The sequence below is a fragment of the Ochotona princeps genome, chromosome 13, assembly GCF_030435755.1.
Source record: "Ochotona princeps isolate mOchPri1 chromosome 13, mOchPri1.hap1, whole genome shotgun sequence".
Lineage (NCBI taxonomy): Eukaryota > Metazoa > Chordata > Mammalia > Lagomorpha > Ochotonidae > Ochotona > Ochotona princeps.
Window position 1 is genome coordinate 56958015 of NC_080844.1, and position 12644 is coordinate 56970658.

At 43.2% G+C, this 12644-nt stretch overlaps 1 protein-coding gene across 4 annotated transcripts in view; it reads right to left on the reverse strand.

Moving 5' to 3' along the window:
- The window catches only part of ABLIM1 (actin binding LIM protein 1), a 289406-nt gene that overhangs the window by 100163 nt on the left and 176599 nt on the right, over window positions 1–12644 (reverse strand). For all 4 annotated transcript variants that reach the window (XM_058671144.1, XM_058671141.1, XM_058671140.1 and 1 more), the window contains exon 4: window positions 9210–9319. In XM_058671144.1, coding sequence (XP_058527127.1) covers window positions 9210–9319 — 110 coding nt within the window. The remainder of the gene's footprint in view (window positions 1–9209; window positions 9320–12644) is intronic.

A 12644-nucleotide genomic window follows, 5' to 3' on the forward strand; every position in this document is an offset into this window, starting at 1 on the left:
GATTGGTCACATGTGGTCACTCAGCAAACATTATAGGGATGGCTTACAATCCGAAGCACCTGCATTGCAAGAGAAGGCTGGAGAGCTATGGAAACAAAGCCAAATTTCACCCAACCATAAGATGATTCCAGAAAAAGCCAGTGGCCACATCCAGTACACTGGATGTGTATATAACTAAGAAGTCCAGCCATGGTGTCAGTGGACAAGACACATCTTTACATGATGTTTTTCAGGATGGGTCAAGTGAGTGACAATTCATCTTGCACAGGGCTCTACCAGTAAGCCCTCTGTGGGTGTGGAGTAGGGGGCCTTTCTTTGTAACCCAGAAGTGCAGAGAGAATTAAAAACAAATACTCAAATCGTTATTGGGGTATGTACATCACAGCATGATTCACAATAGCTAAAGGTGGAAACAACCTACACATTCATTAATGATGGGAGGGATAAATAAAATGCACAGTCAGGCAGTGGTATTTATTCAGCCACCAGAAAGAATCAAGAGGTGGGTATTTGACCCAATGGTTAAGATGCTGCTTGGAACACCCACATCCCATACCTGAGTGCCTGAATTCCAGTTCCAGCTTCTTGCTAATGTGTACTCTGTGTAGCAGCAGGTGACGGCTCAAGCACTCAAGTCCTGCTACCTACACTGGAGACTTGAATTGAGTCCTCTGCTCCTGGCTTCGACCTGGCCTAGCTCTGGCTGCTGTGGGCATTTTTGAAGTCAACTAGACAGTGGGATAGCTCTGTCTGCTCTTGGTCTCAAATCAACATAATTAAAAGATGAATGTAGCACCAATAAATGGTGCGACTCGGGTGAACTCTGAAGATACTACACTACGTGAAAGAAGGAAATTTACAGATCTGGCAAATCCAGACAGCAGGCACAATGGAGATCTCCAGGGGCTGAGAAGTGGTGGATGGTGAAAATGGCTATTAATAGGCACAGGGAACCAAATGCTTTGGAACTAGATAGAAGTGGTGGTTGCACAGCATTGCGGAAACACCGAAGGCTACTAGCATTTAAAAAATATTTAACTTTATGTTATGGGGGTTTCAGCTCAATAATAATTAATGACAATCATCATCCTCATCATCTTCAATTATACCCAGAAGGTTTGTTCCTAAGCTGAGTTCCCTAATTTCAGCTGTAAACTTTAACTAGTTGAAGAGTTTTATGATAAATCTTTAACTGGTTATGGCCACTTGGCATTCGTGGGCTCTTGCCAAAGAGGAAATACATTTGTGTAACGCGTCAGCTTCTCAGATTCAGTGTGCATTAGCAAACACCAGCTCATGTATTTCTACTGCAGAGACAGGAAAAAACAAAAGCAGGGCTAGAATGTCAGTTTCAGTGCTCTATCAGGTGACCAGCTGCCCAACACATCCAAGGCAGAGGGTCAGGGCAAGGGCAGACTGCAGTCAGACTCTGGTCTGCAATGGGCCTTTTATTTTATAAAATTAACATTATTTTAATTTAATATGTTTTAATTTCAAGTACACAAAAGCACATGGTAAAAAAAAAAAAAAAGGAAATCATCTTCCTTCCCTTGTTATCTCCCAGCCACCCAGAACCCTCCTCTGTTTTATACTATCGGCAACTTCCCAGATAATGAATATATAACTTTAGGTATAGCATGTTGGTACTTTTTAGAAATAGAAATTTAGATAGTGATTATACTTAGGTATGGCATATGGGTGCTATTTAGAAGTAGGAATGACTGCTGTTCCAATCATTTAAGTTCTAGCCTTACTGACAAGTTATTCAAAAGGTGTGGACTTTATTATGTAATGTATTTATTTACTGAAATGAAAATAGTGAACTGTCCACTCATTGAAAGTGCTTTTTAATTAATTGCTTAGTTGTACCCTTTCCTGATAAAGCAAGATCATTTCCTGACTTCTCGCAATTGAGATAACCCAGGCTCAGGTTAAATGAAACGATGCATCACTCTGAGGGCTCTTTAGGTCTGACTTATAGATTTCAGCCAGAAAGATGTGAATATTAATGCTCCTCTCTGCAATGTATCTCGTCTCTCTACAGTGAGCCTCTGGCTGCTTACTGTGTAAGTCGCAAACCCTTCAACACGTCCCTGACCACCTGTAGAGCAACCCTGAAACCACCACACTGGGATAGACCCTTGTCCCTCCACATCACAGGCCAGCACCCTCACTGCACAGAGGGCTCCAGCTGCCCTTTCCCACCCCTTGGGGTCAGGGAGACATATTCCTGGACGTCGCTATCTTTTCTTAAAAACCTGTGATTCTGTTGTCAACAAGCATATCTGAAGCGATAAGTGAGCACTTTCCTTTTTTGTTAAGTAAGGGAAACAACCTGTGAGATGACACAAGTGAGTTAGGACATGCCCACACACCTTACTGCCCATGCTCCTAAACTGCACCTGTGTACTTTGATAAACGTACAATGATATCTTTAGTCAAGGAGCAACGAGACCTCACCATTTGGACCCAGGAACCGAGATTGATTCCCTCCAAGCTTCTCCTGGGATGGTATCAATTCACTCGCTAAGTGAACATTTGTGCACTTACTGCATGCCTAATGCTATTCATAAGGACCGAAGAAATACAGGTCTTGTCATTGAGTAGTTCCCCTCTGATGAGAGAGGAAAATCTACCAGGGACTATCAAGCTGCAGGGTAACTGCTGCCAGTATAGAAATGCAGAGCTCAGCTCTGGCCAGGACACAGTCCCCACTGTTGTCAACAGCCCAAGCAAGCCAAGGCTTTCAGCTGTTTGTGTGCCTTGCAGGAGAGTCAATGCTTTTTGAAAAGAAGACCCTTGAATAAAAAGTTACTGGAAGAGCTTATGCAAAACCGCACATATGTCTATAACACTGTCAGAACTACCCAGAGGCGTAGTCATCAAAATGTTGAGAGTCAATTCATCTCTTGTTGATGAGATTTCAGGTATGTTCTAACTCCAGTTTGGTATCTTTTGTACTATTTTTAGTGTTTTAAAAGAAACACTTAAACCAGCCATTAAAAAAAGAGAAGCTTGTAATCAGCCTTGTTTAGAGAAGAGAAGGCTTTGATTCAATTCCGGTCTGCTCAGGAAGGACTTCAAGTGCTAGGCCTTCCACAGGAGACAACAAAATCCTTAGGTTGGATTCACGAAGTTCAGTACCTCATCATGGTGGAGAGCATACATGTAAATACTTAAAGTGCAATGAATTTATGTATTACTGACAGATATATCACAGTCATGTGCCAGGTTAACAGTGTACTAAAGAATTCAGCTGGTGCCTGGAACAGTGCCTGGAATGTGGTAGGTGCTCAAAGAGGTGGTTGTTCACAGAATGGCTGGCTTCTTTTCTCGTGCTTTACCATGGTCCTTTCTTTTACTTTCCTCTTTTTACCACTATTACTTGGACACACAATTGATGGCCTTCCCAGACCCGATTCCTAATCCAAAGTTGTTGATTCTATATTATATCCCGGTCTTTCCAGGGTGTTGTTTGTACCCCCTCGTCCTCAGGGCCCAGCATTGCCAGGCTTCCCAAGATGTCTGGCTTTCCTCTATCTGTCCAACTTCACTCTCAGGGCAGAGAACAACAAAACCTGTGCTCTTGGCACAGGGTCAGGAGCGTACCCCTTCACTGCTGTTCTAAGCATTTCACGTTGGACTCCTTCCATGCAGTACCTCTCTGCTCTTCCAAACAAATCTCAGAGTAGCTATTCCCCAATTTACAGATGAAGGCACTGAAGCTGTGCAACATCAGATAACATGCCCAAGGCCACATGGGTAGCAAGAAGCAGGATGTGAATCAAAGCTGGGCATCTGTGAAGAAGAGTTCACATGCTTAACTCTGATGCTGTATGCTTTCCTTTCCTCCTTCCCTCTCACGAATACTTTAAGGACCCAATTCCAGTCTCACAACCTCCCCCAATGGGCAACCCGTGCATGTGCTTTTATTCTAACATTTAGGCACTTCTACTGATTGCTGCAATGACCCAAAGAGAAAAGAAAACTATGACTATTTCCCAACTCATAGGCAAACAAATGGAGGCACAGAGAATTTGGGTTCCCAAGGTTACCAGCTACAAATAGTAGAGCTGGGATTAGAACCAGCTGACAATCTGCCCAGAACTACTATTTTTTTTTTAAATCAGGGTCCTGCCATACCTCTCCTGCCACTGTGTCCTACAGGAAGAGAGTAAGCACAAAAGAAGGATCTGCTCTTAGGTTCCTGGCCAGAAAGCACACTGCCAGGAGTCAGGTTGCAACAACTGAGAGGTGACGTGTGTGGGTGTGTTCTTGGTGTCACTTTTATGTTAGTGGAGAAAATCAAATGAGCAGACACATGCTTCTGTCCTGACAGCCAAAGGAGAAAAAATGAGTTGCAAAAGTAGGGACTGTCTTCCACAAACGCTCAGAAATCAGTGCCTGAAGAGTCAGTTATTTTTAAGCGCTCATCAGTTTAAAATACAAAGGATCTTCACAGCATTCTCTGAAAATGTGCATTATTATGAAACCATGCACGATTTTGAAAAAAAAAAAAAAACGTGTTCTAAAATAAGCATTTGAATTCTATTTCCCCACAAACCACTTGAAGTATCCTTATATTTAGTTAATCCTGCAGGGTAGGTACCTGTTACCATACCATTTTACAGATGATAGGAAGGAAGGTAGCAAGGTAAAGAGAAGGCTATTGAGTAGACGAGCCAGTATCTGACTCTAGCAGTGAGAATCCAGGCTGGGGCTTCACCATTGCATATATTGGCAGGTGCCTCAGTGCCTGCGGGAGTGACAAGTGCAGTGCAAACAGTGATGATGTTCTGCTACACATCGGAAGGAAACAGAAAGATGGGCTCAGATGTATTTGTGTGGGGGTGTTTATCATGTCACCCCACCAAGCCTACATGCAATCAGACACTGTTCAGACACCCTTGGAAAGGCAAAGGGTGATACAGACAGCAGCCTACGCATGCTCAGGAGCCTGGAATAGACAGGAAGTGACAACACAAAGCTGGCTCCAAGACCTTAGGGTGTGGCACACAGTCTTGCCCTCACACCATCCCTCAACCCTTGGGAATTCAGCACCTAAGCTCCTGGCAAATGCACCAAGAAGTTGTGGAACTGAACTGTGGAAGATTGTTCTTTGCCTTCCAGTAGAGCACAATGTCTTCTGCACATGGTTTTATAATGCATGAATCAGCTAGGTAAGCAGTTTAATGAACATTCATCATAACTCTACAAGGTAACTTTTACCGTTTGTTTGTTTGTTATAAGGTTCCATGCATACTGAATTGAACTGGTGTTAGACTGGATACAACAATGGTTTTAACTGATTTGGAGCAATGACCTTTCATTGAAGCAGCTTGTCTCTGAATAGTTTCTTGATGATTTCCACTCACCAAACTGATAAAACCAGGGATGCAACCAGGGTACAGAGAAAGCGCACAGCCCTTAGAGTTGAGGATCCTTGGACAATATGCAGACAGCATAGGGCACTGCTCTAAGGCTCAGCTGCTGTGTCTTTGAAAACGGAGAGTGATATTTCAATTGTAGAATCAATTTCAGGGTATAGAACACAGCTGCTGGAGCCAGACAGCCTGGCTTGCGATCCTAACTCTGCTCTTCACTGTCTGGGTGACTTTGGGCAAATGATTTAACCTTTCTGGCCTTGGTTCCTTTTTTCTGGGACAAGAGTCAGTATTAATACCAACTTAGGGGGGGTTGCTGTGAGGATTTAAAAGCCAGATTTATATTGCCTGACACACATTTAATAGTATGTGAACATTCAGATGAATAAAATAATATGGAGGTCAAAGTTCAAAGGATTATTGTAAGATGAGGGGGAGGATCAAGCACAGGATGCCAATGGGAGCACTTCCTACATGAGTAACACAGACAGGGCAGCCAGGGGGCAGGTGAAATGAAAGCCCTGTGACTTTTCTCAGGAGACTCAAATGAGATTGCATAACATTTTGGTGTACCCTTCTCTCTGGCTCCTCTCTCTCTCTCTCTGCCTCCACCTTCTATTCAGTGCTATGGGAAACCAGGTACAGACTGTGAAGTAAAATTGCTTCAGAAAAGCAAATTCCTCTTGGAACAGAACATTTCAAAGGAAACAGAGGACCCTGGCTCTGAGCTATTTCACTGATTGTGAGCATCATCAAAGAGAAATTTCACAGTAAAATGGGGTCTGTCTTTAATCTCGACTTTAAGGAAGCTTTCCAAGTTGAAGAAAGTCACTTATTTTTTAAAAATAGAAATTAAAGCCCCATCAGAATGGTTTCAAAGTATATAGTTCCTTTCCAATTGAGCCCCAATATATTTCAGCAACTTTCTGAAAAATCCCACTGCCCTAGTTTTGTGCGCTTGCCAAGTCTGTGTATTTTGCACAAGTGTATCTTGTATAGAAAACCTGCTTTTAAAAACCAGATACTTACATGCCTCATAAATACCACTTAAGCACTTATCTAAATAGACGAGCACTTGATAAAAAGTGCTGTGACCCAAGCAGTTGTATAAAATAGGATTTCATCCACCAGAGGCAGAGGAGGAAATACAAAGCAGCTCAAGTATCGGCACACAACACTAGCAGTCTTTAAAATGCAATGGACTTGAGGCTGAATAAATGTCACACAATTTCCATGTCTTTTATAAAAATATCTATAACATGTGTGATCTGTACAAATTGACAAATATAAAGCAAAAATGTTATAAAATAATTATAGTCATTTCAGTAGTGTTATGACTGGAAAACATTTTCCCAAACGTTGGCCCTCAGATGACTAGCAGCCTTACAGAAGATCCCACTTCCAGTGCATGCATGTGGTCTGGTAGGCAAGGTACCCACAGTCCTCATCCCAACCCTGGCTGTAGTTCCGGGCTGCAGTTCCTGCCTAGGCATCGGGGAGGCAGAGGGGATGGTTCCACGGATTGGATTCCTGCTACTCATGTGGCAGACCTGAATTGAGTTCCAGGCTCCCCACTTCATCTTAGCAGCCATTTGGACAATGAACCAGAGGATAAAAGCTGTCTGTATCTGTCTCTTCTCAAACAAATAACATACCAATCATGGTGTCAAAAAGCCTCATTTCTTTTTTTTTTTAACTAATTTCTTAAAACAGAGTGTGAAATGAACAAGAAAACAAACAAAAAATTGTTGAAAGACCTGCACCTGATTTCTGCTCCACCACTGAATAGCCTTCATGATCTTGAGTGTCCTTGTGTGCCTCGGTTTCCCCATCTATCAAAGCAGATTGGTGGAGTAAAGGACTATTACGTTACTATCCAGGCCTTATGGGCATGACCCTCTGCTACCCCTGTCCTCATGCCTGTGATTCATACAGTCCTGCTAACTACACTGAAAAGTCCTCCAAGGCTTTAGGTACTTGACTTTCGAAGCAAGCCCTTCCAAACAGTGGAACATCTCTTTGCCAAGCTTCTTTTGCTCCTCAGTAGATCCTATAGATTCTCGTGCTTAATATCCATCAACTAAACTGCATAAAAGGCATTAAGTACATATATTTTATTCTTTCCTCCCATTGGTCAAAATCCAATTTTTACGCAAACTTTGTGGTCAAAATATTTCCTTACTTTTTTTTTAAAACAAGCATTAGGCTTCTACTTTGATGAGAAGATTTGGAGCCATTGCTGTAAGTTACACAGAACTGCTCTGACGTGCTTTGTCTCATGTCATGTATTAATATTCAAGGAGCTGAGCCTGGTATGGTAGTTAAAGTCCTCGCCTTGCACGCACCAGGATTCCATATGGGTGCTGGTTCGTGTACTGGAGACCCTGCTTCCCATCCAGCTCCCTGCTTGTGGTCTGGGAAAGCAGTCAAGGATGGCCCAAAGCCTTGGGACCTTGCACCTGAGTGGGAGACCTGGAAGAGGCTCCAGGCTCCGGGCTCCAGGCTCCAGGCTCCTGGTTTTGGATTGGCTCAGCTCCAGCTGTCGCAGCAGCAGTGAATCAGCAGATGAAAGATCTTCCTCTCTGTTTCTCCTCTCTGTATATCTGACTTTCCAATATAAATAAACAAATAAATAAACATTTTTTAAAAAAAGACTCACAGAGCTAAAAATGAATTTATTCTAGGTCTCCCAAGGGAGGGTTGGCAAAATTCACAAAAACCAAAACAATCATCTGGTTTGTACCCCAGTACCCCAGACTAGAGACAGAAATAGAGGTCTGTTCCCTGGTGACTACAGTTCAGGACACACTGATTTCAAAAATATTAACTGTGAACTGCTCCCTCTCCTCACCCTCCTGCTCCATCAATTCCCTTACTGCCACGTTATTTATGAGAAGGAACTGAGTGATGGGTCACCACTTTTATTTAGGGGGAAGTTTAACTGGTCTGCTTCTCAAACTAAAAATATATTGATTATAACTTTGATGAAGAAAATCCCACTTCTGTTTCTTAAACCAAAACAATGAGGAGTATTTTTTAGACAAGAAGAGAGAGAAAGACAGGACTGGATCTCATGGGTCAGATGAGAATGAATTCTAAGTCATCACAAAGCCCCCACGCATGGTTTGGTCCCACACTTCCTTCAAAATAGGTGTCACCTATTGACTGAGGGCTTCTCTGTCCTGTGTCAACACAGCTCCCTTGCTCACCTTTGAGTTCTCCCAGCCTTAACTTTTGCATCTTTCTCCTCTATCTGCTCTTACCACGAAGTAAGCTTCCTGAGAATGGAGGGTGGGAGGGTGGGGTGTTGTTTTATTTACAGGAACCTCTCCAGTCTGAAGAACAATACACATCTTGGGGATGCAGCAGCAAATCATTTGTCAAATGAATCAATGTCAGAAGTGTTCTACATGAAGAAGGAAAAGTGACTTGAGAGTAAACAGAAGTTACTGCGTCTGCACCCTAGGTGCAGTGGAGAGAGCCATTTTAGCACATAGAAGTATTAACCACACTGTCACCAAATTCTCCCAGCTCAGCCTCTGTAAACAGAAAAGTTTATTTCCAGTGCAAGGTTGTATATGTCTTTTTTTACTTCACTATCAAAACAGATGGTTTGATGTCTGACTCTGTCTTTATGAAGCCCCGGAGATGATTTCACTGCCTGATTTTTTGTGGTGTCTCCATCAAGCACCATGTTTTACAGCTGAACATGCTGTAACAGGACATTTTTTACTCCAGCTGGCAGGGCTGCCCCTAAAGGAACGCACCTGCCTGAGCTACCTGGAACTCTAGAGGTGTTGTGTGACGGGACCCTGGGGCACTCACTGTTGGAGCAGGTGGCTTCTTTAGAACTGGATGACATTGGCTGTGCACAGAGCTGACAAAGACAGTCTCTCCCATTGAACGTGACTCGATCTCCGGGTGGGAACGGGCGCCTAGGGAAAGAAAGACACAGCCCTCTGGGTTATTCTCATGGTTCCATTCCTTCTACTTGCTACCCTCTATGGCAAATTTATCTCTTGGAGGAACAGCAGTCAAAGTGTCCGAAAAGCTGACATAACTGAGCCAGCCAGTTGAACAGAGTCCAAACAAATAAATGTGTCTCATTTTCAGAAGAAAAAATGAATGTGATGGTTTTTATGGACATCCAGGCAGTACATGAGAACAATCTGCCTCTACTCATTAGCAGAGGATATTCCAACAAGTTACTAGCAGACTGCAAAATACAGTGCATTTCCAAATGGAAAATCTTCATGAAGAAGGAGCTTAAAGACTATGAATTACAACCAAAGCTTAGGGCTCCTCCACACACTTTGTCCTGGCCATGCAAACATCTCACAGTGGTGCAAGTCCAGTCCCTTACAAGCTGTGAGCAACAGCTGTAATTATCTGTTTAAGAATTAGTAAAAGTGTCTTTCCAGAAGACAATTTCCTTCCTGTTACACACTTCTCTATAACAGCATGTTTCACAAAACTATTGCCTTCTGCATGGATGTGGCCCATTTCTCCTCCCAGTTCACCAGGGAGACAGCCTTCAAAAATCAGTCATTAATTAGCAGAGATATGACACATCCCTTCCATGCCTGCTTATCTGCAGCTGGCCCATTTGCCAGTAACTTTCATCAGTGTGAGTTTTCCAAGGCAGGAGCCTGTCAATCGGAAAATGCAAAACTCACAGGCCAAACTGCACAAATCTGAGTCAGAAGTAATTCCTTAGGAACAAGTTCGGGCTTTGTAACATCAGATGTCAAGTTCACAGCTACTTTCTCCCTTTCCGCCATCTTTCTGTAGCCCAACACTTGGCAATGAACTGCAATATGCAAACACGGGTAAATTCAAATGTAAGACAGTCCCACAAACGTACTTGGTGGTATCCATCAAAGAAGAGGCATTCTTATACCCCCAGATTTTAAAGTCTGTGTTACCTTCTGTTGTATAGATAAGGCACAGCTGGGATGACCAGCAAGGGAGGCTAAGGTGAAGATGGCAAATCCATCAGCGTAAACTTGTTCTACCTTTGAAAATCAGAATCACATTGTGGGAGATGCTAGGGGCCTACGGTTTCACATTTAGTAATTAAACCTGAGCAAGCCTCAATTCTGTTCTGTTAGGAGACCGACAGGGAGTTAAGGGTCCATCAACACAAGCGCATGACCCTCTCCTCTGATCAGCAACAGGACTGGAGTTGGCCAGCAAGGTGCTGGGGTACACAGGGGTTCACTCTGCTCTCACCAGGCATGCATGACACAGAGAATAAGTGTTCCTTTACTTTGTGCTCTTCAGGCACCTTGCTTATCTCACCTGGCTATAGGTCTCATTTCTGACGCAAGCTTTTCTTAGGCCTGAATCCCACATGATTCTTTGTGGGACAAACCAGAGCCCAGTCCTGGGGCTGGACTTGACTTATTTGGCGGCCAGGCCTTCTGAAGTCTGAGTTATTCTATGGATGGCCCTTTTCAGTGTTTTCCCCTCTCCTGGAGTCCTCTGGGCCACAAGGTCTACTTTCTCCTGTTATCTGCATGAATGCTGGCTATGGGGAGAAAACTGGAATCACAGCCGGAAAGCCAGAGTTCATATGGTGACCATGTGGTGTGAGCCCGGGAAGGTCCCTTGAACGCTGACTCTGAGCCCCACATAAATGAGTAGGTAATGCTGCAGCATTGTTAAGAGGGTTAATTTAAACTGTTTATCAATATTACTTGCAAACCGCATGAGAAGTCCCTAATCTAGGTTGGGTTACTGTCCCTGATTACAGGTTGAACATCCTTAAACTGAAAATCTGAAATGCTGCCAAGTTTGGAACATTTTAAGCCTTGACATGATGCTACAAAGCGAAATGTTCCATATCTGACCTCATGTGATGGGTTGCAGTTAAAACAGCAGTGCACTAAAAATACTTTACAGGGATTGGTGCAGTGGCAGAGCTAGCCAATCCTTCAACTGCCATGCCAGCATCCCACATGGGTGCCACTAACTGTGTCCTAACTGTGTCCTAACTGTTCCCTTCCGGTTCAGATCTCTATTTACGGCCTGGAAAAGCAGAATTCAAGTGGTTGTGTCCCTGCACCCACATGGGTGACCTGGAAGAAGCTCCTCACTTAGCTCCAGATCTGTTCAAGCTCTGGCTGTGGTGGCCATTTGAGGAGGGCGCCAGTGGACAGATGATTTCTCTCTATCTCTCCTTCTCTCTCTATAAAATCTGCCTTTCAAAATAAACACATCTTAAAAGAAAATACTGCACCAAACTCTCTTTAGGATATCTGCAGAAAGTATGTATGAAACATAAATAAAATTGGTGTCTAGATTTGGGTCTCATTCCTAAGACACCTCATCCTGTAAATAAAAATATTCCAACAATTCAAAAACACTTTTGATCCCAAGCATTTGGATGAGGGTATGAACTGTGTGCCACTGACTGGCACCTTTTTGCTGCCTCTAGTGCTCAGGGACAGGGCTACAGTTAATAAGTGTTCGACCATTGTTACACTAACTCCCAGCTGATCATAGCTTGGAAACCCAGCGGAGGAGGCAGGGCTAGGACATAGGTCTCCTCAGGGCAGTTCGCAGGTGCCCTTTGAGGCCGAGAGCCCTGGCCCCAAAGGGAGACAACAGGATGGAACTTTACCTTTGGTTAAATCAGAGTCAGGTTCAGTAAATGGATCTAAAATGTTTAATTATGATTTTTAGTATAGTAATTAGCAAATGGGCTAATAGCTATAATAAAAAGCTATTTAAATACTTTTATCACAAATATTTCACATGTTATAATTTATTCACCAGTATTATCAATTAATTACACAAAATCAAGTTGAAATTTCTAGAGTTTATATCTCTTGGGCTTTCAAATCTGAAACACTGAAAAGCAAAACACCCCTTCTGAGCTGTACTTTTCCGAAAAGGCACAGTGAGACGCAGCAGGAAGCTGACGTTTACTGGTGAGTCTCCCTGTTAGAAAACGCCAACTCACCCTCAGTCTGATGAAGTGCAGCCCCAACTACCCAACATCAGTGAAATCCTCAGATCCTCCCACCTGTACCTTACACAGTTTCCTTCTCTCTGACTCATCATTTTCATCAACTTAGTTTGTGCAAGATTTAACCATGGCCAGTAACAGGCAGCTCATGAAAAGGAGGTGGCAAAACTTTCCCCTAAAAGATCAGACTGCAAATACCTTTTTTGAGGTTTCAAGAATTATATGTATGGTCCCACTCACAGCTATTCAACTGAGCCAGTGTAGCTCAAAAACAGCCATAGACAATT